Below are 27,768 nucleotides of genomic sequence, written 5' to 3' on the forward strand. Positions count from 1 at the left end.
TGAACCACCCATTGGCAGGGGCCAAGACTTCTGAGCCTCAAACACAGGGGCAGAGAGGAAGGAGGAGGACACAGAGTTCGTGGAGGTTTCAAGAGCGTCATAAAGATGTGCGTCCAGGGAGGAAGATTTGCTCTCTCTTCTTCCTCAGTTCTTTGTACCGATTCTACTGCATCTTTTTTGAAGTGGTGTTTTGTTTTTCAGCTAGGTGTCAGCAACAGCTTTTTTTTTTGAGTATGTACAAGTTTACAGGAAACGTGGATTATTGCAATTATCACAGGGACTAGACTTGACTGAGTAAGGAGAAATCTTGACTTAATTTCTTTAATACTGCCTGAAATGACATTCGCAGGAGGAAGCCATGGTTTAGGTGAAGCTGCTATGAAATGAGATTTACTACCAGATTTCACTGTCGATAGAAGTGAGTCAATGCAATAGTATTCTGTTTTTTTCAGTATTTTAATTAATCATCCAGATGATGGAATGAAGAGACACCTATTCCCTTTGCAGAGCACTTCAAGTTAGAGTTGAAGCTGTAAGCATGCTGGTAGATGGAATTAGGAGTCAACATCATCTTGGGAAATTGCAAATAATAATCTGAAAAAAACCTCAGAATGTAATTTCATACAGGCCGGGTATAATGAACTACATAAACATACAGCAGTGACCTGCCGTAGTAGAGGAGGCAAGGAATGGCTCTGGATCATAGCAGAGCATGTCAAGAGTGTTGTAGTGTGCTTAACAGGCAGGCACCGAATTCAGCTCTAGAACAGAAATGTACCTTCCTGAAAAATAATTGTCCCATGGTACTCAGCCCTTTTCAGGTTAGGTAAGGTGCAATATGATGTCCGGTTTAAGCACTGTGTTTAAGAAAGGTTTGAACAGTTACAGGGAGTCTGGGTAACAAAGATCAGAAGTTTAGAAAACATGACATCCTGCAAGTTATTGGACAGACTGGAGCTGTTATTCTGAGGAAGGAAGACTGAAGGGGAATGTAACAGTTCTCAAATATTATATGTGAAAGGGGAATGATCCTGTAGTGGATAGGATGAGAAATAGCAGACTTAAATTGAAGAGGGGAGGATTCCAGATAGATATCAGGAAAAGCTTTCTTATAGTAAGAGTAATGAAGCATTGAAATAGGGCTCCCAAGGAAGTCATGTGATGGTATTCCTGGTCTTTGAAGCTAGATTAGATAATTATTCTGCCATATCACTGTTGGCAGTGGCAGAAGTAGAACTGATTCTATTTTGGGGTGAGATAGCATAGATTTTTTTTCTTAGAATCATAGAATGCCCTGATTTGGATGGGACTCACAAGGATTGTTGATTCCAGCTCCCTTCTCTTCATAAGACAACCCAAAAATTCACACAATGTCTCTGTGTTGTCTAAATCCTTATTGAATATTGCCAGGCTACTTCCCTGGGAAGCCTGTTCCAGTGCTCCATCATCCTCAGAGTTAACCTTTTCCTAATAGCCACCTTAACACCCCCCTGGCCCATCTTCTTATCATTCCCTTGAGTCCTATCACTGGTTGCCACGGAGAAGAGATCAACGCCTGTTCCTCCTCCTCCCCATATGAGGAAGCTGTAGAACATGATGAAGTCTCCCCTCAGTCTTCTCTTCTCCAGGATGAACAGACCAAGTGACTTTAGGCGCTACTCATACAGCTTCCGCTCTAAACCCTTCAGCAACTTTATGGCCCTCCTCTGGACGCTCTCCAGTAGCTTTAGATCCTGTTCACGGTTGTGTTGCCAGAATGATTATTTTTTTTTCTTTTTTAATTTCTTTCCTGTTAAATCTTTGCCTTTTTGATCATCAGTGATATTTGGCGTTCACAGCATCTCTTTGATCTCTGTTGAATAGCGATAGCTTTGTAGATATCCTTGTATTTTGCTCACTGTGCATACCTTTGTATTTTAAGTACTGAAGTTTATCTGTCATTTCACCACTAAATGCAATGTCTGTGCTTCTTTGTGATCAGCTTTAGTCTTGATTAATTTCATTAACATAATATTGTATTTTATGCATAAAGTGTCATCATCGTTTTCTACTTCATTCATATACTGGACACCAAAATTGCTCTTGAATTCTCCAATATCTTTCCGATGTCCACTACTAAATTTGAAGGCTGAATTATTTCAGTTAAAAATCTCTGTCGTAGGCCTGAGACAAAGTAAGAAAACTACTGGAGACCTTTGATGATTAGAGATACTCTGCATGTAAGATCTTGGGTCCAGGAAACTTGGCTGTTACATTTTAATTACTTTTATTATTGATTTACATTATTCTTGGGTTTGTGAAAGGTTATAGCTACAGTCTGAACAATTTCCTGAAAGAAAGGATGTGAAGAAACACAAGGCAAAATATTAAGATTTTTGTCATAGGCAAAGCAGGAAAGGTCATGGTGCTTTTTTTTACCTTTTTCTTCTTTCAGTTCTCAAGATGTTTTTCTTTAGGAAGAAAAAGATTGGCAGATTCAACTATTCTAAGAAAGCCGTAAGATTTTTATTAAGTGTTGGGTTTGGGACCAAGGATTGGGTCAGGAATAAACAACCACGAGGTTTGTCCTCACTCAGAGACTAATAATCAGAAATAATGAGCAATCGGTTTTTAATTAAGCATTGTGGGAGTCTTCATGGTACTTTGCCATTTTCTCTGAAAATCTCTGATATGTCTTGAAAGACCAATTCTGTTCTCTGTATTAAAAACAAACAGGGAATGTGCTCCTGCAGTGCGTTATGTGTAGGCTTTCATTTTTATTATTTTTAGAGACTGCACAGTTTCAGGTCAGCACTGAGGCTCCTTATTCTGGTAGCAGATTATACCCTTCCATGTATTCTGAAAGAGCTTAATATTCTTGGTAAGGAAGTTCTGGCTTCACCCCCCGCTGCTCGTGCTCAAGTTTGAGACTAAAATGTGACCTAATGTCTTCTTAAAAATCGAGAATTTTATCAGCTGGAGATAAATCAGCAGACGTTCTTCCTGTGATAACAGGATTTTAAATGGGGGCTTTATCTTTGAGTGCAAGCTGTGCCACAAGTCATAATGAAGCAAAGTTGTGATTCTTTACAAAATGAGCATCATATGCCTAATGAATAATGTCACGTGTTTAGACTTCAGTATCTACAATTGCTGCTGTGGATCAGGGCCCTGTTCTGCCATGTGTTGTACAAATGAAGTGACTGTGTATAATTCCAGGATATTTTTGCTCCCTTAGCCTGTGCTGCGTTCCTGTTTTAGTTCTTTGTCCATCTATCTTTTAAATTCGGCATATGGAATTTTTATAAAGCTATTTAAGAGGCAATTCTTGGAAACAAAAGGCGAGGCTGCTGCTGAAGCTACACATTATTCCAAAGACATTAAAAATGAGGTGGGAAAACAGACAACCTCCAAATTATCCTGCAGTTAAATAGGAAATATTTTAAGTTTGAAAAGGTAATAGGTGTGAAAACTCATCTGTTGTATTACTTGTGCAATCAGACTTTAAAATGAATCCGTTTTCCATTCATAACTGATTATATTAAAGACATCATAAATACATAACCACTTGAATTCATGTTCTGGCCAAAAATGTTTTGTGAAGTGGATTTCTGTGATAATTTTCTAAGGTTGTCTAGCTTGATGTCCTTTCTGTGACTTCAGTGTCATTTATTAAATATAAGTGAATATTTACGCCTCCTGAACACCTTACTTCCACTTGCATTAGCCTTTAAAGAAAACCATCAAGTTATTTAGATTTAGGCTTCAGATCTGATTGTTGCTTTCAGATACTGGAAATATTGTTATAGAATTTTCATTACATGTATTTGTGGAATGTTGTATTATCTGTTATAGAATGATAGAATGGTTTGGGTTGGAAGAGTCCTTAAAGTTTATCCAGTTCCAACTCCCCTGCCATGGGCAGGGATACCTCCCACTGGATCAGGTTGCTCAAAGCCCCATCCAACCTGGCCTTGAACATCTCCAGGAATGGGGCAGCCACAACTTCTCTGGGCAACCTGTGCCAGGGCCTCACCACCCTCACAGAAAAACATGGCTTTGTAATATCTAATTTCAATCTCCCCTCTTTCTGGTTAAAACCATTCCCCCTTCATCCTATCCCTTCACTCCGTGATAAAGAACTCCCCCTCATCTTTTCTGTAGGCCCTCTTTAAATACTGGAAGCCTGCTATATGGTCTCCTTGGAGCCTTCTCTTCTCTAGGCTGAACAACTCCAACAGGTCCTTGTGTGGGAGGTGCTCCAGACCTTTTATGATCTGTTGAGGATCTATGTGGGAATTCTATTTGTCAAACCAACAAACAACTGAAACAAAATATCATTTATAGATAACGTTTGTTTTTTTGCTACTTGATTTCCTGCTATACCACTAATTTTTATTTTAACGAACGGGTGGATGAAGTGCTTAGGGACATGGTTTAGGGAGTGTTAGGAATGGTTGGACTCGATGATCCAATGGGTCCTTTCCAACCTTGTGATTCTGTGATTCTGTGATATGTGATTTACTTCTACCTCATTTTGTAGTCAATATTATTAAAAAAACCAAAACAAACCCCACAAAACTTTGTGTGAATTTTTGATTCTCAAATAAACCGTTGGGAGAGAATAAACATACCAATGTCAATTCCAGTTCTGAGCAGGATCTGAAAATCCAAATATATTGATAGAAACAGTTTCTGTCTGTCTAATATTGGAGGATATCTCTGGTTTTTAACTTAGTTTGATTTTGTTACTTAAGAATGAAACCTTTCCTGCTGATTGTATTTTAATTAATCGATTTCCACACTGTATTCACGGTCATGGCTGAAAATTTTCAATTACAAGCAACAATAAGAACAAAACTTGAATGCACAAAGGAGAATTACATTAGAGAGGGTGCCATCCAGGAAATGTAAATCTTTCTAATTATTCTTAAATGGCACACTGATCTATTTATCTTCCTGAAAAGACATATTTCCTGCTATTCAATATGTGTAATCCCTTTCTTAATTTCATAGAAATACTTCCAAGAAAGACATTTGTTCTCTTTAAAGTCATCCTTCTAATTGCTGATGTTGTCAAGATGTTTGTTAAGATGTTTGTTACGCTTTAGAGAGTTTCTTGTTGGCTCACAACAGTTGAAGCATAGAATCATAGATTAGTTTGGGTTGGAAGGGACTTTAAAGATCATCCAGTTCCAATCCCCCTGCCACGGGCAGGGACACCTCCCACTGGATCAGGTTCTTCAAAGCCCCATCCAACCTGGCCTTGAACACCTCCAGGGATGGGGCAGCCACAACCTCCCTGGACAACCTGTTCCAGTGCCTCACCACACTCATGGTGAAGAAATTCTAGTCTAGTCTAAATCTAAATCTGCTCCTCTCCATTTTATACCCATTGCCCCTCGTCCTAGCACTACAAGCCTTTGTAAACAGTCCCTCCCCAGCTTTCTTGCAGGCCCCGTACAGGCAGAAGGCTCCTACTTTTTCCTTACAAGTTAAAAACTTTAAATATTTTGTTATTTTACTGCAGAACATCTGCCACTCTATTGCAGACCTGTGTGAGTGCTGTGATAAACATGGTGAGATTATTCTTCGAAGTTCCTCTTGAAGTTATGGATTAACTCTCAACATTTCAGCATATGTTAATGTTTTTTTGTTTCTCGAGGTTGTATTTTCCTACTTTAGAAACAATCTGACACAGAAATGACTTAGCAAAATTGAGCTGGTTTGTGTTGAAATGCATTTTTTTTGGTAAAGCATAGAGATTTTGGGAGTCTCCTAGTTTCTGGATTTTTCGAGTTCTAATATTATTACTTGACTGAAATATATGCACTGAGCAGTTTCTTTCTGCTTCCTTGGGAGTGGTGATTTGAGAGAAAGTAAAAGTGAGAATATAAATGAAATGGTGTCAAGTGAAGTGTAATGACCTAATTAAATCTACACTGCATTATCATAGAATCATAGAATCACCAGGTTGGAAAGGACCCACTGGATCATTGAGTCCAACCATTCCTAACACTCCCTTAAACCATGTCCCTAAGCACTTCATCAACCCGTTCCTTAAACACCTCCAGGGAAGGTGACTTGACCACCACAAATCAATGACATACAGGTAACTGGCAATACATAATGTAGAACTGATCAAATTTCCAAAACGATATTCTACAGTATATGTTCCGTGTTTTTTCTTGCAGTTCAGGTGTTAAAAGTAAACAAAGAAACAACTGATCTCCCCAACATTTGTTTTCCATGTCCTTTTGTATATCTCACTCCTACATGCACTTCCAAAACCTCTTCCCAACTTTCTGACAGCTTGTCAACACAGTGAATCACATTCATTTCAAAATTTCATGGAAAACTAGTTCACTTAACTGAGACCTTTTTAATGCTAAATGATTTACTTAAGAAATGTTACAAAACAGATATGATTTTTAGACTGACTTTTTATTTTCAATCCTTAATCCTAGTACTCAGGAAACATCTTCTAGTTAGTGCTCTATCGTGAAAACTTGGCTGTGCAGAGGAGGTCTGCATGGTTTTTTTTTGTTAGAAAACTTAAGTCCAAAGGCAGTAAGATGAAGTAAAAAAAAATGGAATAAAAGAGCAAAACCAGCTTGCAGTAGAATCCTGCCTGAACTTTTAAATCTCGTATTAAAATGGACAAGAATAAAGTCTGAACATTTTGACCTGTACTATATTAAAGAAAGTTCATTTGTTCCTCCTGCACTGATTGTATTTTAAATGTCAAGCTGACCAAAGCAAATTGCCTTGAAGAGGTCTACGATTTACATACTGAATGGAAAAAGTGCAAGATCATCATTTTTTCATAGCCAAATCCTAAGCAGTGTCTAAACATCGAAGTAATACGATCAGTCTTTGTATGAGGGCTCTTATTTCTGCTGACTAACATTATATGATGCGCATTAAGCCATTTGTAACCAGCCATTAGTCCCTCGTATAAGGCAAAATATGCTTGATTTTAAATTCACAGTAATTAGCTTTGCACTGGTTTAACTCAACCGGGTTGTCAATAAAAGAAATTAAGTGAGCCACGGTAAAATCCTGTATGGTTATGGTCTGTTGGTGTAGCAGAATAGGCAGCTGCAAGTTATAGACTCTTGTTCGTGATGGGCCAGTGCTTCTGCCTAAAAACGCCCCCGTTGAGGCTGCAGAGTGCAAAGCAGCCGCAGTTGTGGAAGAGGAGATTCAGCAATCAGCGACAGTTCCGGCAGCAAATCTTTGTGGTACAGATCTGTCCTTAAATACAGTTTTATAACAATCCAGAATAAATAGGGTCCGTTTATACTAGGTGCTTAGTACTCTTTTATTCCTTCAAGATCCTCTGATGACACCTCCAAAACTTCAGACATTAGCAACAAAGAAATGTTTTGGTTTCAATCACAGGCTGAGCGCATCATTCTGTCGTCCTTGTGGATAATTCTCAGAGAAAAAAATTATAGCGTTTGCATTGATAGATAAATCCTTGTGAAACTGATGTTCAGTGATGTGGAATAATGTTGTATAGTGATTCAACAGCAAAATCACCTTTGTGAGCTCTTTACAGAATGTACCTAAATTAATATTGCGCTCTATTAATGCAATTCTCTTTTCATTTATAAGGACATAATTTCTGTAGCAACTCAGAACTGTGCGCTTCCAAAGAAAAAATAGAAGGAAAGTTAGTTTTGTTTCTTTCTTGATACTGATCTTCATATAGTTTACAGCAAATGGTGAAAATGAGACGTGACCTAGAAACAGTGTGGGGGATGCGTTCATATTTAAATGTAACTTAAATCAATTAACATGATAAATTATAAAAAAAGAGATTAATTATATTTTATTGTATCTAAGATAAAAGCATACAAACAATACCCAGTCCAAGGGTAAATACGCTCCTTGAAACAGCGGAGTAGTACGTAGCCTAATGGGCAATTTTTCAAGTGGCAGAGTGGAAGAATATTTATGTTTAGTTGGACTAAACGATTGTTCTTTTAATCCTTTGCTATGCTTCCGCTGTGGTGTTCTACAAACTCATAGATACTCATCTTAGTATTTCTGTTCACAATCTCTATAGTCCCTTACATTGTCCTACAGATAATCTTTTTACAAGCTGTTACACATTCCCAGTCGTAGAACTGCCTGACACTTTCCATATTGTATATTCAGATGTATTTATTTATAATGTTTTTATCTTTTATGAGTCAATCCTTTCTTTTCTTCTAGTTAGAGATGTACAAATTTCTACTGACTCTATTCATTGCTCTGAAGACAAAGAAATTAAACAGCATCTCCAAGACTGTGTTGGGTGGTTTTCAACCTGTCTGGTAGTGTTTGCAAAGAACTACCATTCCTTTCTTCAGCAGTAGTTCGTGGCAGAAAAAAGCTGTTACAGAACAATTTTGTTCTCTTCTGTAACAGTTATGTTGGAGAATTTTGGCATTTTGGAAAGGCTTTACTTTTCATAATTAAAGAAATCACGGTTAAGAGTTGCTTGTTAGGAAGCTGACTGGAGAAAAAATACTTATTTGATTTTTAGCACTAATAGCCTACTGAGATAATTGGTGTAAAAATGTAATATGGAATTGTATATCGTTAAGGATGACATCCTTGTTAAATTGCTTATTGTTAAAAATACAGCCTGAAGTCCGTGTACTTTAATGTTCATTAATACATTTGTTCTGTAATTGAAAACTTATTTTGTGTGCCTTTGCTTGTGCCGGAATGACTTGAAACCCAACTTAATGTCACTTTCTGTGTTTCTGACATAACACCTTCTCTTTGGCACTTGCTGTTCTGTTCTGCCAATTGCTACTTACTGCTGGGAATATATGTATCAGATTCTTTTCTTTTAGATTTCTAAGACTTTTCTTGGCTGTCATTGCGAGTTGGGGTTATTTCCCCTCAAATTTTGTTAAGTTTAATCCCAAGTTATTGTCGCTGTGTTACTATTCAGAAAATTGATGCTGATCCTGGTAATGGGAAGAGGCAGTCGGTTATGAAGAACTATTTCATTTGCAGCAGGAGGGGAAAACAATCTGCTCCCATTACCATGGGGGGTGGAAACACAACTCCAAATTCCATGTTCAGGTAGGCAGACAAATGCCTAGTCCTGTGGTGATTAGAAAGGTTTGGGTACCATATGCGCTGAGGTAATTAGGTGTGTTACTCATGGTTTTGTTGAAACAAACAATGAAGAAGTTGTTGATGTCTACTCAACTAGATCTATCTGTGGAATGCGTGGGACAGAAGTAGCTGTTAAATCTGTGTGGGATGATGTTGCTGGTCCCTGTTCTGACAGAAATATCAAGATCAGCAGGAAGAGTACGGAAATGTTTGTTATTCCTGGCAAATCCTAGAGGAAAGCTAGTCCTACTTTGACCAGAGTTGGTTTCTGCAAAGGTTCTCTTTTGCCATGTCTAGAATTGTTTCTGACTAGGCTATTTGAATTACCAAGCTGTACTGCCATGGAAGGTCCCTAGTGATGACAATACCCTTTTAATTCATGGAATATGCTTCACTGAAGAGTAGTTTCCCCTCCTGTAGCCCAAATGGGTGAGGTGATTGCTCTCTAGTGGCAAATACACAATGTATATGACCATCTGCAGCCAAGGTTGAGCTTCACTTCAGCCTAATAGTGATAAGTTGAAATCTCAATCAGTTGGTATTATAAAAAAAAAAACAAACCACAAAGAAACAAAGCAACCTTTCAACAAACTCCTTCAAGTCTCTTGCACAATTTGTCGTAACACAGTTGTATTCTTAATTTTTCTTTTTTTTTTTTTTTTTGATAGCTTTCTTTCCTGTATTGCTGTACAAAAGGTACACAATAGAGAGAAACTGAGTGCTTTGTCGAGGGAATGGAAGTTGACTGTGGATGAAATACAGGCTTTGCCTTCTGTAAAATGCTTAGGGGGTAGGTGAACTACAAAGCAGGTCAAAAACTGGCTGGACTTCTGGACTTCAAGTGTAATGGTCAAAGACTGATGGGCAACAGTTGCCAGGGGCATTCTGCGGGGCTTGGTGTCAAGCAAATATTGTTTAATGTCTTGTCATTGGTTTGGGCAACAGCGTGAAAAGCATTTTCTATAAATTTGCAAACAGCACTGATTTGGGAGGAAGGTCGTTATGTTCAAAAGCTAGAGCTGCCAGGAGAAGCATCTCAACAGGCTGAGGAAGTGGGCTTACAGAAACTTAATGAAGCTCAACCAAAGCCAATGCAAAGTCCTGGGGTGAGATGCGATAATCTGCTGTCATGATATATGCTGGGGATGGGCTGCCTGGGCACTGCTCTGTAGAAAAGGACTTAACAGTCCTAGGAGACAACAAATTGAACATGAGAATGGTGGGCGGCATTGTGGGAGAGAAAGCCAAACACAAACAGAGCTGTTTTGGTGGGTTTAGCATAAGCATAAACATCACAGTAAGTGATTGTTCCTTTCCAATCAGTAGATGTAAAACCACATCTGCACTACTGAGTCCTATTTGGGGCTCATATGTAAATAAGACATTGCTATACAGGAGAAAGTCCTTATCTTATGTGGAAATTGGCCCCACTTTGATGAGCTGAAGACCTCCAGAGGTCCCGTCCAGCCAAAATGAACTTATGATGATATGTCTAACAACATGATTTTTGAGGTATAAGTTAGGGAAGGAGATTTTATACAGTGTGTGAAAAGTGAAAAATAAGCATCCTAAAAAAACACCATTTACGGAATGCTCTCTTCTGTCTTTTTGAGAGAGGATTTACAGACACTTTATATTTACTCTCTTTGCAGTGTTTTCTTTGCTGTTCATGACGTAGGTATGACTGCAATTCAATGGTGGAGGTGTGGATTTTAATGCTGCTCTTCTTTCAAGACTGCATTTCAAATTATTTCTAAATTGAAACAGTTAACAAACGAAAATGGACAGAATGAAACAGTTATTTCCTTCTGCCTGTGTACTTGCACCTATTCTGGAAGTTGCCATCACTGTGGAATGGGTGGCTGAGAATGAAATGTGCCGGCATCTGAAAATTCATGATCAGAAATGGTTCTATGTCGAGTCTCTGTGATTCATAGAATCATGGAATGATTTGGGGTGGAAGCGACCTAAAAGATCATCTGGTCTCTCTGCCATGGGCAGGGACTCTTTCCACTGGATCAGGTTGCTCAAATACTCATCCAACCTGGCCTTGAACACCTCCAAGAAGGGGCACCCATGACTCCTCTGGGCAACCTGTGCCAGGGCCTCACCACCCTTACAGCAAAAAAATTCTTCCAAACCTCTAATCTAAATCTCCCCTCTTTGAGGTTGAAACTGTTATCCCTCATTGTGTCACTATGCTACACATTCAAGTCGTTCTTTCTTCAAACTGGGTACCTGAATGTGTGCCTACTTTTAAAAAAATACTCTGTGAAAAGAAAATAAAAAGTACAATGACCTTCTGTCATCTAATCTGCCTCAGATCATACTGTTTTGTAGAGTTGTGATTTTATTTAAATAAGTTTGTTTTGGATAAGAGTTGAAATAACATGGTAATAACGTTGGCTCTAATATGGGTATAAACTGGAGAGGGGCAAATTTAGACTAGACATAAGGAGGAATTTCTTCACAATGAGAGTGGTGAGGCACTGGCACAGATTACCCAGGGAAGCTATAGATGCCCCATCCCTGGAGGTGTTCAAGGCCAGGTTGGATGGGGCCTTGAGCCTTGATCTATTGGGATGTCCCTGCCCATGGCAGGGGGGTTGGAACTGGGTGATCTTTAAAGTCCCTTCCAACCCAAACAATTCTATGATTCTATGATTCTATCTCACATTTTGCCTAAAAGAAGTTTGTAGAGTCTTCTTGGAATAAAATATATCCTTCATTTTTTTTGGTAGTATTTTTAAATAGTTTTCCCCAGTTATTTCTTGCTTAAAAAAAATGGCTTGAAGGAGAAGTTAATTTCATAATTCTTCACACTACTGGAATAAGAACTCCCAGAAAATTAAATAATATCCATTTTGAAGGTGGGTTTGGTTTACTCAGAGATATAAATAAAGTAAGAGATTATTTGCTTCTGTTTTCTACTATTCTTTGTGGGAAAGGTTTTCATTCAAGAATAATACATAACTTCTTACAGAGAAACCGGGCTACTAACTCGCTGCATATGTCTGAAGTATTTTGCTTACTTCGCTTCCAGTACTTTACATTAAGTGAAACTGAAACTCCTGGGAATCTTTTTCCTTAGGTTTTTAGTTATGCATGTGATTGTTTTAGCTGCTCTTTAGGGGAGTTCCCAAACAAAAACAGTACCCTCAGTTCTTCCAGGCTCCATCAACAGCTCATGCAGAGCTCTCCCAGCTTCTTTGCTTTGGCTGGTGGAGCCCTGGGGAGATCAACTTGCCTATGATAGATGTAGTGCTACCTGCCTTTAGAGTTGCCTGCTGTCTTAGCTGACTATCCAGCTAAGGACTATTGAAATCCTCTTATGTTATTTCCTCTAATACAATATTTTAGACATTAGGAAAAAAGCCCAACAAAATCAGATAATATTCAAACTTCTATTCTAGATGCAGTATCTGTTGAGTTAATAAAAAATAAAAATGAACTAAAACTATGCCTCCCCTCAAAAACCAACCAACCAACCAAACGAAACCCCAACCAGAATTAGTTATAACAAGCTGGAGACCCTTACAAAAGAAATTGCCATCTATCTTTTGCTTGTTTGTCATGTTTTGCTTTGTTTTCTCCTAGCCAATCCAACTGTTGCCTGCTTTGCAGTCGAGTTCCTTTGCGAATTAAATCTTAAATAATGCTGCCTTTAAGACTGTTGAACAGATTTTTAAACCAAAAAGGAGCCTCAAGAAGATGATAGATAACATATCAACTAAGAATTTAACTTTGTAAAGTATGTGCTGTTTATAGTGATAGATAGCATATCAACTAAGAATTTAACTTTGTAAAGTATATTTATAGTGACAAGTCTCATACCAATCCAATAATCCAGCACAGAGTACACTAAACCCAGGGATTTCCCTTCTGTTACTCTGGTGTGGTGTGCCCTCATGTGGTTCAATGAAATATCTTCCTTGAATAAGTCAGACACCCTTCGATTTTATTATCTATTCTACTGAGAGAAGTTAAGACTGTTTGCTAAATGAGAGATACTTTGACACTAAATAGATTTTTGGTATTTTCAGTGTTGTACATCTCTCAGATGGTTTGATACTTGGAAATGAGCACAAATACGGGAGCTTTTGATTCTGATTCAACAACAGATGTGTACATTTTGCTTGTCTTGGTGGGTTTTTTTTTTTTGAGATTCTGAGTATCCACTTACCAATATTTAGGGCAAAGTGGCTTCATTTCTGATTGGTTAATACGGATGACTCTAAGTATAGAAATTTATTTCTAGATTTTCTTCCACAAAACATATAATACTAATAGTCTTTTAATTTTGATACCTTTTGAGTAACACAAGACTTAATTTTGCAGTAATAATACATACCTAGCTACACTAAGTATCTCACATCATGCATGTTATGTGTTTGTAAGCTTGACTGTCTGTATTCTCTTTTGGAATTAGAGCTGATCATAGAATCATAGAATAGTTTGGGTTGGAAGAGATCTTAAAGATCATCTGGGTGTTATTTTTTATTCTTATAATGTAGGTTGCTAGCAGCTTTTCTTTAGGGCTTCATATGCTTACAGCAAATTGCATATGATAATAATGTTTCTTGTTCTTACAAAAATAGAGTAACAAATTTTACCCCAAATTAAAAAATGATAAAACTGGAGAAAACGAGGAAAAAACACTTATAGCAGCAAAACAACAGAAATCAGTAGGGGACCACTTGTGATCTGTGAGAAGTTAAATAAAATGCAGACAATTCCTTCATCCTCAATTACTGCTTTGTTGCTGCTAAGACCACTGGACACAACACTGAAAATTGACATTTCAGTCTGCTTTGATGTCACTACTGCTTCTTGTGTGTTTGCTGATTATCAGATAGAGTTAAGCTTTCTGATTATTCTTAGCTGAGGCAAGATAAACCTCATGTTTTATTAGTGAAGGGAATAATTTTTGAATTGTAGCCTGTTAACCACTAATGACTTGCATAGTGATGATCATTTAGAGCTAATTAACTTGCCTTTAATGGTTTGAATGTTTTGAGTTTGCACATGGATTGTGTGATGTTGTCTCTCTAGGACGATGGTAAGCAATAGGAAGATGGTCACAAGTCACAGGCAAGAAGAACTGTTTTTGCCAAATGTTGCTGCAATTAAAAGTCAATAGAATTGAATATAATTATATTATATAAATAAATATATTCAATATAAATATACCTAAAACCCATAAGCATCCTTGGTTTAGAGCTTTGGAAGGCACAAAGTTATGAGGATGCCAAGTCAATTTAGGCACCTAGCTCTTGGAGCATAATTATTAAGCTGAAGTTATATGATTAGGCTCTCTGTTCAACACATGGAGAAGAGAGATGTTTAGGAGTGAGATTTATAAGGCGGCAAGTAGGAGAGATTTCAAAGAAAGTGGACTTGTTGAAATTCTGTCCTCTACTGGAACGTACATGCTTGACCTTGAGCCTGCAGATGAGGGCTTATGGTGATTAACAGACTAAGTTTGCTTGGAGTTAGTCCAAGTCCACCTTCAAGGTGGAAAAATTACTCATTCTTTTCTTTTCAAACCCAACCACACAAGTGTGGCGTTCACCCATGAAGGAAGAAGACGTGGTTCACTTCTTTCCTGAGCCTTAGGTATCCTTCAGACACGGATTTCTTACTCCTGTAAATTCATAACCTGGTCTTAAAGGTAGCCATCCTGCTAAAATTATGCCATTATGTGGTAAAGAAAACTTGTTTATCTATCTCGGTATAGTTATCTCCTGTTCTTATCTATAGTGAAGCAATAAATGACAGAAAACACGTTTAACACTGATCATAATTTAAATGGTACAGCCTGACTTAGTTGGTGTAACCGGAAAAACCCAGAATAATGGGAATCTGTGTATTTCATACTGTCTTTGGCAGTTGCACTTGAGTGGGAGCAAGCCCATTTGTGCAATTAAAAGAACCAGAGTGATTTATAAATAGGGAAGAAAAGACTGTCTTAAGATTTGACTTTTATATTTTACTTACATTGAAGGCATTGATCAGATTTTTTAGGAGTCAGATTAAGCCAATGATTTTGTTGCAAGCTTGTTTTCTCAAAGTAATAGTAACCTGTTTTGTACTTTTGTGCTCTAACTAAACACCTGCTTAAGCTTCTCTAACTTGGCAAAAGCTGGAATTATCAAAATTCCTACAAGATAATAGAAACTTGTATTCAAAGAGGAGATTATTTTTTTCTTATAAGGAGGTATTGCAGTCCTAAGAGCAGAGGGTATCTTGTAATTAGCGTTGCTGTTTTCACTACCAGTTCCATGAGATGGTGGGTCCCGGTGGTGTTACCAGTTGAAAAATGTCTACAACACAGTGCGGCACCACCATATAATTTGACATTAAACTTTGACACTAATTGACATTTTTCTTGTCAGCCTTTGCATGGAGGTTGAATGAGCTGTAGCAATTGAACAACTGTTCCAGTATCTGTAGGACTTTCGGGCTTTTGGTGGGATCACAGTTGAGGCAAGTTGTCCGGGTGGTGTGGAGAACCTCCAATCATCTACAGAAGCAAGTGAGTCCATAGGAGACTTGAGGAGTATAAATTTGCTATCTATCGTGACTGGAATATTAACACGTTCCATTTTTCTTCTCTACCACGTAACTCCTTATGTGATGGAGCTATAAGAACAGAAGCTGGAATTCATATTAGCCTTCTAAATAACAGCATGGTAGTGGAGTGTCAATTACCAGTAGAACTTTGTCACAGAAGGAGAAGATAACATTTTTTGTTCCTAATTTATTACAAATTAGAGGTAATATATAGAGGAAATATTTTATTAGTTTAAGCTATATTGAATCTTGTTTCAATTGTGGGAAAGTTAGGGAAAACATATTGCAGGATTGTATGTCTGTTGTGTAAAAGATAATTTTTCAGGAGGATTTGTGGGAGGAAAAGGAGCATGATGGGTTTTTTAATCTTTTTTTTTTCCTTGCATTTGTTAACAGAAAAGTAGTAATAAATTCCACAGAGAATTACACCTTGCTGAAGAACTTTAAAATACTTGCTGGGGAACTTTAAAATACTTCCTGAAGAACTTTTAAAGTGCCTTATATAATATTCATTCACATTGGCTGGGATGTAAGCCTCTTCCATGGTGTGAACTCTGATAAGAAGAATATAAATTAACAGTAACGTTGTTGCTATCTCTAAATTACATCCTAAAGGTACATCATGTAGACAGAATAGAAATATGCAAATTTGTTCAGGAATTTGTATTTGGCAACAGAAACGTGAATCAGAGCAGCCAGCTGCCCTCAAGCGAGATTGGATTAAAATATACTGACTCTAATCAGTGTTGCCTGAGTTATCTATGTACTTTGCATCCAAAAGGTAGGTGGGTCAGTGGCATTTTTTAACATCCTAGCTAATAATTCATACGTTAGAGAGAATAGTTTGCTTATTTATTATTTTTTCTAACCAGCATGTGTTTGCAGACTCTGAAGGAAACTAGAAGGACTGCAGAACTACTAGAGGAGAACAGTCAATTTCGCTGTATATAGTGAAATTTCTATTTGTCAATGAAAATTCAAATATCTATATATAACAGAAAAAAATGTTTTATGAATTTGGTAGACAGCTGGAGCTAATTGTGCAGAGATAATTACAGGAGTTAATTATGTAAGCTGTTATGATTTATGTGCTAAAGACCGGGGCAAATTACTTGAGTTGATAGAGAAAATTGAAGAATGGTTATTATCAAAAAAAGAGTTATATTAAGGACTGTTTCGTGTTCAGTGGAACATCTGTGTTTATAATAAGGAAAAAAACACAATTCTTTACATAGTACTATAGAATAAGCACAAATATGGAAAAAAGTCCAACTTCGCTGTTTCTCTGTTTTGTATGTGAATGGAAAAGTAGAAGTTGTTGACAGTATTTTTCAACTGTATTTTTACTCACTAATATCTTGTAGTTGGATCAGGATTACATAATAAGCTACTGCTGAAAGCCATGCCATAAAGTAAGTTTATGGTGTGCAGAGTCTGGAATATATAAAGCAAAGTCTGGTGTGGTTTTGCTCTGTTTCTGGATAGTCAAAGAAGAAGGTCATGAACACAATGCTCAGGTCTGCAACTCTACTTCATTTTGAGCAAGGAATTGAACCTTACCTTCCTCCAGCCATGCCAGTGTTTTAACCCACAAGGCAATCTGTTTCTCCTCAAAGTGTTTTGAAAGGTCTTTGTTTCTGCCCGCTGCCACACAAAACAAAAAAAAAAAAAATGGAAAACCCAACTGTGAGACAGTTTGGGAATTGAAGTTCTCGTGTTCCAGACAGTCGTAGTGATTTTTTTCTTTGATGAAACAAACTTCTTGCGGAAACAGGAGGATTTTGAAAAACAACGCTCGAGGGGATACCATTAGTATAACCAGTGAAGCAATAAGATTGCATTTGAGAGGAAGGGTAGCCTTATATTTAGATGTAAAAGGACCCTTGTGCTAAAATGTCAGAGCTGTCTGTACAGGTCATTGAGTGTTTCCTGCAGCTTGATGATATATAAGCGTATGAGAGGAGAATAACTTGTTCACACTCAGAAAGTGCCACTGGGATGAAGCAGTAATATTTACTTGAAAATAGAAGGGATAGTGTGGAGAAGAGTCAAATTTTTTTTTGCAAATCATTAGTGAGGTTTCAGAGAAAACCTTTTACATTGATTTCACTTGTCACAATTAAAACAAAGTATTTGTGTCAATGGCTTTCATAATGTACATTTTTGTGTAGCTATGTTTGATTTACCTGCTTTGGTTTATTAAAAACAAGCAAACAATTAAATGCTGTCCACCTTTTGAAAAACTCCAACAACCTCTGTCATTGATATTTAAAAATCATAGAATCACAGAGTCATAGAGGGATTAGGGTTGGAAGGGACCTTTAAAGATCATCTGGTCCAGTCGCATGCACAGGAACATCTTCCACTGCATTGGGTTGCTCAGAGCCCCATCCAGCCTGGTGTTGAGTACACCTAGTGGTGTGGCATCCACAACTTTTCTAGGCAACCTGTTCCAGTACCTTACTACCCTCATAGTAAAGAAGTTTTTCCTTATACCTTAAATCTGCCTTCTTTGAGTTTTAAGCCATTGCCCTTTGTGCTATCACTACAAGTCCCTCCCTTTAGTGTGCTATCACTAACAGTCCCTCTCCAGGTTCCTTGTAGCCCCTTTCTAAGTACTGAAAGACCACAATAAATTGTCCCCCAAACCTTCTCTTCTCCAGGCCAAACAAACCCAACTCACTCATTCTTTTCCCTAACTCTTCAGTCATCTTTGTGTCCAGATTTAACAGGTCCATGTCTGTCTTGTGCTGGGGACCCCAAAGCTGGGTGCAGCACTCTAATTCAGGTCTCACAAGAGTGGAGTAGAATCACCTCCCTCCACATCCCTTTGAGTTAACCCAAGATATGCCTGAATTTCTAGGTTTTAAGTGTACATTGCTGATCCATATCTAATTTTTTCATCCACCAGTATCCCCAAGTCCTTCCATAAAGGACTGCTCTCAAACGCTTCGTCTCCTAGTCTGTACTGAAAAAATAATAACAAGGCATCAGACCTAAGTGAGTGATACGTGACAAACCACAAGGATTAGAAGGATAATTTAAAAAAAAAAAAACACATAAAAAACAACAAAAAAGGAGCTTATCAATATTTTCCTCTTAAATTTTCCATATCAGTATATTGTGTGATGTGGTCATGGAAGATCTTGTGTATCTAGTGCAATTCAAGCAGATATTGGAAAAAGACAGAAGGGGAAGCATTAAAATTCTTAAACTTTTGGCCCATGCGTTTCAAATCTGTAGGGAGGACAGTTTAATTCACAGAGCCGGGAATGTTTTTCTTTGAGCTGTAGCTGCTGACTGGGGATTAATTTGATGAATATGTGACCTAGCTCTATCCCGTTTCAATTCCGGCATCCCTGCCCACACCTGACCTGTACAGCAGGGAAATCCATGCTAACAGAATTTTCTGCTTGTAGCAAAGACATCCTCACCTTTCTTCTGTGCTACTGCAGCTGTGTAAGGAAGACTTAATTCCGAATGGGACTGAACTATTAATTAGTGAAGTTCTGTTTTTCCAACCAAGAACAGTGCTAGAACTGTGTGAAGCTTCTTTAATAAAATAAGAGAGGAAGGTTCCCTAGTGTGATCGCAAAGCCAGGATCATTACAGGAATTGCCAAATGAGCTTATGGTAATTGTCAAGTGATATATTTGATAACTATACAGAATTTTGGGTGAGGTCTGCATTAATTAGTTACAGAATCTCATAGAGACATTCTTTCCCGTGTACCAGCATAGGTGAAGTAAGATATTTAAACTAAACCAGTTAGCTTTAAAGTCCTGCCAGAAAACTGAGCTGTGTTCTTGTCTTCGTTCTTTTTCTTCTTTCCATCTTTCTCTCTTTTTCTTTTTAACACAAATGCAGTTGAAATCTGGGTAGTCACTTCCAAAAAACTCAAGCATAGTGTTAACAAGATAGCATTTTTTTTTCCCATCATGCTGTTTATATGAAGTTATAGGTTGGTACATGGCCTTTTACAAACAGGAAAGCAGCCAGTATGCCGTGGGTCTGTCCGTCAGTGGCATAAGAAATTTTTCTGTCAATATAGCTGACTTTTCTGAATGATACTTCTAATTTTGGGAGAGACTGCTTTCTTAGTGTTTCGAACTGGTAATTTAATGTAATTTAAAAGAAGCTGACACAAGGTGGGCAAAATCGCAAGATTCCCATTTTTACGAGTGGTTTTATTACTGTAAGGGCTGTGTATTATACAGAACCCAACATGTTAGTGCAAAGACTGGAATCCAGAACTGACATCTCCTAAATGAAACTCCTTACCTGTCCTTGCTTACTGCTTTTGGTCCTAAGAGTCTTGTATTTCTTGCTGCATGATGGTCCAACTTCTTTTATTGAGAAGAAAATCATTTCAGTTACCATACAGGTTATGACGATTGTCAAATGACAATTGTTGTCATAGTGCAAATCATTGCATGAATTTTTCCTTATATCCATTTTGAAGCACTAATTTCAAGTTGTGCCTGTCTTTCTTGTATTGAAGACCTCAAAACTGGACACGGTATTCAAGGTGCGCCAGGGCATGCTACCGGCAGCTTGCTGTCTGTGAAGGTCCCTCAGATTCCTTGAAGCGGATTTGTTCCCCAGCGAGCAAGTCAATCCCTGCATTGTCTTATTGCCACATGTTCCTCCTTTATTGATACAGGACTTTGCACTTGTTGACTTTTATAGGGTTCCTCTGTGTTAGCTTTGCCTTGGAGCCTATTGACTGATACCTCTAATCTGTCGTCTGAAACTTGATGAGATTGTGCCCTATTGCTGGCACCAGGTCATCTCTCTGTCTGATATGGAGATCCATGAGTCATCCAAAAATAAGCGCAGAGGAACAAAACATAACCAATATAAAATTCTTTCAGTAGTACAGCACATCCATGATAGTTTCTTCTGACTCGGTGTGTAAGGAGGATGACCGTGGGTGTTCACTAGAATACGATACTCAGCTTTCTAGGCATAGCAGTAACAATTACAGCAGGGTTTTCTATTAATAGGTCATAGGCTAGGAAATGTCATCATGTTCTTTGGAAAATATTTACACGTTGGAAGGACTGTGTGCACTCTTTGTGTCTGCTGTCAATGCTTCCTTTATAATTTGTGTCACTTCAGTGCCCAGAGACTTTCTCATTGGCTCAGAAATTGAGCTGCAAAAACAGTTGATGACACCTGAAGTTTTTAGACTGTTTGCATAAATTCGTATTCCCTAGTTTTGATATGCCAATTACTTTTTGAAACTGTACATTTGGAATAGTCCATGTTGGGCTACGTCATTCTGTTTATATTAACTTTTCTACTTGCAACTGATAAATTCAGGAGGTGAAGAATTTTTTTTTTTTTAAACATGTATTTACATGTGCAAATTATAATATGCAGCAGAGTTTTCAATTTATACTTTTAATAAAAGTAGCTGAAAGGTGTGTATGTTAAATTAAATCTGGGTGCAGTGTGTGCTTCCAGTGTTTGCTTCTGCACTGCCTCTGAAATCAATGAATAGTATTATTTTGATCAAATTAGTTTGGGACCCCGATTCAACAAAATAATTAGTTTTATCTGTTAAGTTCATTTAAGTGGATGCAATATTGAATAATTTTCCAAGCAGATTGAAGTGTCTGTAATAGCGAAAAGGAATTAAATCATAGATAAGAGCCATGTTGTGCACAAGGCCAGAGACTTGACTGACAATGCTGGGAGTAGAATAGGTGTCTCCTCTGTGCTGTCCTCATCCGCAGGACATGTTACAGCAGGAAGTGTTAAGATGTTCCAGTGGTGCACACTGAAAGTTATAGTTCTCTTCCTGTTTTTTATAGTTTCTATTAAGAGATAAATTTTTATTAATCTAAAGCAACCTTTTCTTTAAGAGGATGACCTCTTTTGTCACTCAACGCCATTGGTGTGAAATAAATCTTGATATTTACTTTTTTCTCTAAGTACATTTTATTTAAAATTGCCTGGAGATAATTATTAGGTTACGAGGGCTGTATGTTACGTGGTTTGTTGGTTCTGCTGAGGCCATTGTTGTACTAGTAAGTCCAACGTTTTGTTAAAGAATAAACACTATATATGTGTCTGTGTATATATAAATACATATTTATTTATTCCACCAAAATGTTTTTGAGATTATCGTAGTAAAATATTTATTTGGGATTTAATTAGCTTAATTTAGCCATCTAATATGGTGGGTTTTTTTTTTTTTTTGCTCTCAATCTGTTTTTCTAGCTTCCCTTCCTTATCAAAGATGTTTCATTCACTGTCTATCTGTAGGCACAAACTTATCGTGTTCTACGACAGATGTGGTCTGTAGTCATTGACTCGCGTTAGTCGGTAATTGTAAATATTTGGTATTGTAGATTTTCAGTAACTGTAGATGGACAGCCTGGAGAAGTGGGCTTCTTTGAACCTCATGAGATTCAACAAGGCCAAGCGTCAGGTCCTGCACCTGAGTCGGAGCAATCTTCAGTTTAAATACAAGCTGGAGGATGATTGAGAGCAAACCTGTGGAGAAGGACTTGGGGTGCTGGTGGATGAAAAGCTGTCCGTGAGCCAGCAGTGTGCACTCGCACCCCAGAAAGCCAGCCGTATTCTGGCCTACATGAAAAGAAGCATGACCAGCAGGTCAAGGGAGAGGATTCTGCCTCTCTGCTTGGCTCTTGTGTGACCTGGATGCCTCAACACAAGTTGGAGTGGGTCCAAAGGAGGGCTGCAAAAATGATCCAAGGGCTGGAGCACCTCTCCTACAAGGACAGGCTGAGAGAGTTGGCGTTGCTCAGCCTGGAGAAGAGAAGGCTCCGAGACCTTATAGCAGCCTTCCAGGACTTAAAGGGGCTACAGGAAAGCTGTGGAGGGGAGGGCTCTTTATCAGGGAATGCAGAGATAGGACAAGGGGGAATGGTGTTAAACGAACAGAGTAGATTTGGACTGTATATAAGGAAGAAATTCTTTATGAAGAGGGGGTTGAAGCACTGGCAGAACAACAGCGATTTTGATAATTGTTAATGGGAAACTAATACTTAAGGGTACCGGTAGAAGTCTGCAGTCCAGGGAGTTTCTGCATCTTCATAGGGCTTCCACAGTTCTACCAGATACAACTTCTGTATCTTTGTGCTATTTCGAGGGATTTTTTTTTGTTTATCTGTTGACCTCTGCATCTACCTAGTAGAGATCTGTGAAATGATCTTATTTGACTTAATTTATTGACTATCTTTTCTTTGCTTCAGATCTTTCTCCTCTCTGTATTATTTGGCATCTAGTTCTAATTTCTTCAGTAAGTTCAAATTAATAAGATCAAGTTCCATCATTATTCACTTCATCTTTGGGTCTCCTGTGTGAATTTCAGCATATGCTTAAACAATCTTATTGCCTGCTGTATGTGAAAGCTTTTGTTAGTCGTGCTGATGATGTACTGGACAAGACCATTGTTTGCTGAATCTGAGTCTAGATTACAGAGGTGGCCAGGTTGGTTTATTTATAAAATTCTAAAATGCTTAAATAGACAATGACCAACCCCAAAAGAATCTTCAAGAAATTTCATGAAGAATAATTTCAAGAGAAAACTAATAAAGAAAATATTATTTCTAAATATAAATATTGGGGAAAAACCCAACCAGAATATCATCTTCCTGTAGCCACGCAGACTCCTTCCTGAAAGAAGGCTCTGGAATATATTTTTTTACCGAACACTTACATACATATGGTGTTTTAAAGCCTTAATAATATCTTTTTTTTGTTTCTTCTTCTTCCTAGATCTGTAGTTTTTAGATGTGATTTGAAAAAAACCAAAACGGCCTGTCTGAAAGAGAAAAAAAACCAAAACAACTTTGCACAAACGGGACGACAGAACACTCCTTGGTCACATCTGTGCTGAACTCATAGTCATGCTTCTTGTAACAGGGATGGGATGACAGTGGATTTTTATATTTTGTTTTGAAATGTTTTGCTTTGCATTGTCATTATTGCGAACGTTTTTGTTTTCTTACAGTAATTATTTTTTGGTTAGCACAAAGATCGATCACTTTAGCTGCTTTGAAATGTACCCTGGCTCTGGTGAATTGCCTCCTGAGCATTATGGATCCACTGCTGGTTTTTCATGTGTTTAACACCTGATGATATCTGATTCACTGTTCCTGTTTTAAAGAAACTCAGCCTTTTACTCATGGAGTGATATAAGATTATTTTTGTCCAACAGCAAGCTGTGGCATGCACTGTGCTCTGTTGCTAAGCTTTGTCGTTAAGCTTTGTAATCAGTTTATCGACAATTCGATAAGGAATTCCTGTGGGAGATTCTACAAACGTGGAAGCAGATTTTCTTTCTTTTTAAACAGTGGGGAAAAAAAGTGGGATCATTTCACTCTCTGCTCTTGTGTTATGCCAATATATTATAAGTACACTTGTGCAATACTAAACTGAAGAGTTTTAACTTGCATAATCTTTGCTATTCATTTCTGCTGTCTGAAAAATAGCCACGATGTTTTTGTCACCACTTGAATGTACAGTAAATGACAGTCCTTGCCTCAAGGGGTGATTGCTTTGTGAGTAGTTTCTGACCGACACGTATTAGGTTTTCATTTTATTCATGTTTTTAAAATTAAAAAACAGTGACAGAAGTGATTTGCTTAACCCAGACTAAAGAGAGGTTAGAAGGAAAAAAAATCTTTTTTGAATTATGTCCTACCGTGCTTTGGATTTTAAACTTTAGATGCTGTTTATTCAATATGTGTGACCATTATATCATTCCGAGGATGAAGACAATAGTGGAGGTATCGAATGATGTGGCCGTCTACTGTGCTATTTGTAGTTGAGGAATCATTCAAACTGACAAAACCTTGTTTTTCTTTCCCAAAGGTAACAACACTTGTTAACACAAGCAATAAAGGACCTTCTGGCAAAAAGAAAGGACGCTCTAAGAAAGCTCATGTTTTGGCTGCTTCAGTAGAGCAGGCCACTCAAAACTTTTTGGAAAAAGGAGATCAAATTGCTAAAGAGAGCCAGGATCTGAAGGAGGAGTTGGTTGCAGCTGTAGAGGATGTACGTAAACAAGGTGTGTAGAACAAATGCTTAACTTGGTAATTCTTTAATTTCATGCTTTTCAAAATTTCTTCCTAACAACTGTCAGCTGCTCTGATAATGTAATTTAAACTGTGTCCTATATTACAGTATATGCATAAAATGGCATAGAAGTATTAAAATGAATAAGTATTTCATGAATGGCAGTGAGTATAAAGAATATTCTAACTTTAGTAAAAGAAATATGTTTTTAAAATTTCCTTTTAGCTGTTCTGTCGCCAAACGGTGAATTCAAATATTACTTAGCAGCCGTGCTGCCCAGTGCCAAAACTTATTGTGTAATTTTCAACTTGCATTTTATTCTGCTGTGTAGCAAAATGACATGATTTTTCACTTAGCTGAATTTAAGCGCTGGTTTAAAGCCTGTGGATGCAAATATAGGATTAGGATTATGGGCAATCTAACAATTATCAGCCAAATAGTAGAGATATTACCTGCGCTTTCAAATATACATTGACATTTATATTAGAGATTGTCAAAGTCTGAATGCATGTAGATAATAGCAATGTTAAACCAATTTTTTTTGTGTGTGGTGGTAATGATAAGATAAACGTTAACATAAGTTCGCATACTGCATAGGTTAAACTGACTGTTTTGAGATACGCAATGTTACAAGAAATTGCCTTCTTGGGCGTGGGACTCAGGCATGAAATAACAACATTTTCCTGGGAGAAGTAATCCTGATTTTGCATGACTTAATATTTGAAGTTTAAAGGTGTATTGTTAAGAAAACTGCTCTTAAACAAGGCTTTGCCATTTTAGAAATATCGTGGATATCTGTGATGCCGTGTATATCAACTGACAATTTTCCTTCCAAACATAAAATGTGTGTCAGATAATTACATGTGTGGTGGGGGAAAATATGTTTTCAAGATATGCTCCTAACAAAACTTTTTCCTTTTATTCACCTTGATTGTAATTATCTTTATTGCAGCAAAATTAAGTACCTTTCCTTTTTTTTTTCCATTGTAAATCCTATAATCTAAAGAGACCATCTGCCAGTATCATCAGTCCTGGGTTTTAGAACAAGACTGGCAGATCTCCAACTGAGATTTAGAAAGAAGTCTAAAAGACTTAGGCATAAAATACTGATTTTCAGTGAGTTATTCCCCCAGCGCTCATAAAATGTTAGTTTCAGTTAGTGAAATTTAGACTCAATGAACATATGAGCAGGCACTGATAAATGAATATCCCAGTCTGTTCCGTCCTGAGGCTATTGCTTCCTCCTAACCACTATGTGGATATTTGGTTTCACTATTTTTGTGTTCCTATGCGTTTCAGATTTTCATTTTTAAGTTGAGTACTTGCTACATGCTCAATGCAGTGTTATGTCAGTACTCCAGTGGGGTTTGGTTTGGTTTTGGGGGGTAGGTTTTTGTTGTTGTTGTTGCTGGGTTTTTTTGATTTGTGGGGTGGTTTTTTTTTTTGCAGTTTTGGTGCTGATGCCTGGCTGTGCTGGCATGCAGTTTCATTTGGCAGCTGCTCCAGTTTCCCCTTGCTTACATTGCTTATCTTCAGAGCTGACACGCGTGCCCTCGTTCCCTCTGAATTTACAGCTCTCTGCCTTTGTGCTTGTGATGCTGACTCAGTTTTGCAAGCTTCTCCCAACTGAGTGCGAGACATCAACCCAAAGTGTTGGATGATCCCTGATTCAGACAAATATACCACATAGGATGAGAGGGAATGGCGATTAGATATCAGGAAAAAAATCTTCACTGAAAGGGTTCTCAGGCACTGACAAAGGCTGCCCAGAGACGTGATTGAGTCACCATCCCTGGAGGGATTTAAAAGATGGGTAGATGGGGTGCTTGGGGTTATGGTTTAGTGGTGGACAGGTACAGTTGGACTTGATGACCTCAAAGGTCTTTTCCAACCAAATGACTCTATGATATTCATTGACATGTTATCAGAACTTATTATCCATCTTTATCATTAGAGCTTTGTATTAGTTAACAGTGATTGCTTCATAGATTTTTGCTTTGTAAAGCTAGAAGCATCTGAGAGGATTTGCTGTGGAGCGTTTTGATTTTCTTCTTTATTGAAATTTCTGTCTGTGTAATTGATAATAAGCCTTTTATTATTTTTTTCTTTAATCTGTATTTAAAAAAAACAAGCATAAAGATGCAGGAAGCAGAAAGGAGAAAGAGATCTTAAACAGTATTACGCAGAATGATACCGGCATTCATCTTTTGTCAATACTGCAGGCTAAAAAAAACTCTATCAGAAAAGGAGAGTGGCTTTTTTGAGTCTGTACAGCATGAGTCCATGATTAAGAGAGCAGGAGATGCCAAGCACTGCTATTAGCACGCATGAGCCTCGTGAACGAGACCAGCCTTGGTGCATTGTGAACTGATACATTGAGTTCAGTGACATAAAGAGCTGGATTAATGAACTTAAGGCTGTGTTTTGCCAGAGTATTGCAAGTTGATTTTCTGGCAAAATTCCAGCTTGGATAATTACACTGTCAACCTAAAAATGTCCTTTGCGCTTAGAGTTGGCTCTGGTGTGTGCCTCATTCCCTGCCCTCTATTGCTTTTAACTATTATATGCTACTATAGGAGGTTGTTGCGGTTCACCCTGGAGGGAATTGTTTTCCATTGATAGGTATGCAACAAATTTACTGCATCATTTGCAAAATACTTTGGAATGAGTATGAATGTGAAGAGTGTATAACTTTAAGTTATTTGTTACTTTAATAATACGGAAAGGTAAAATACATTTAGATAGTCCTCTGATGTTTGACACTTCTGATTTACGAAGTTGAGTTAAAAAAACCCAACTAAGACAATTCTTTTATTATTTTGCATGATTTTATGAAAAGGAATAAATATTTTATACATAAAGGTCATAACAGAGTATCTGTGAGTGTATGTATGTAGCCCTAAATAATTCCATAATGGGAATACTTTGACCTTGTAGATCTTAAAAATGTCAAAATAGTGAAAATAAGCTTTAGTTCAAAACAATCTAAGTGAAATTATCCAACTGCTACGCCATTGAATCTTTGCTGTATGGGTAGTT

General features: G+C 37.6%; 1 protein-coding gene across 2 annotated transcripts in view; it reads left to right on the forward strand.

Moving 5' to 3' along the window:
• The window catches only part of CTNNA2 (catenin alpha 2), a 520,003-nt gene that overhangs the window by 85,320 nt on the left and 406,915 nt on the right, over positions 1–27,768 (forward strand). For both annotated transcript variants that reach the window (XM_054064692.1, XM_054064693.1), the window contains exon 3: positions 24,526–24,721. In XM_054064692.1, coding sequence (XP_053920667.1) covers positions 24,526–24,721 — 196 coding nt within the window. The remainder of the gene's footprint in view (positions 1–24,525; positions 24,722–27,768) is intronic.

The sequence above is a fragment of the Cuculus canorus genome, chromosome 4, assembly GCF_017976375.1.
Source record: "Cuculus canorus isolate bCucCan1 chromosome 4, bCucCan1.pri, whole genome shotgun sequence".
NCBI lineage: Eukaryota > Metazoa > Chordata > Aves > Cuculiformes > Cuculidae > Cuculus > Cuculus canorus.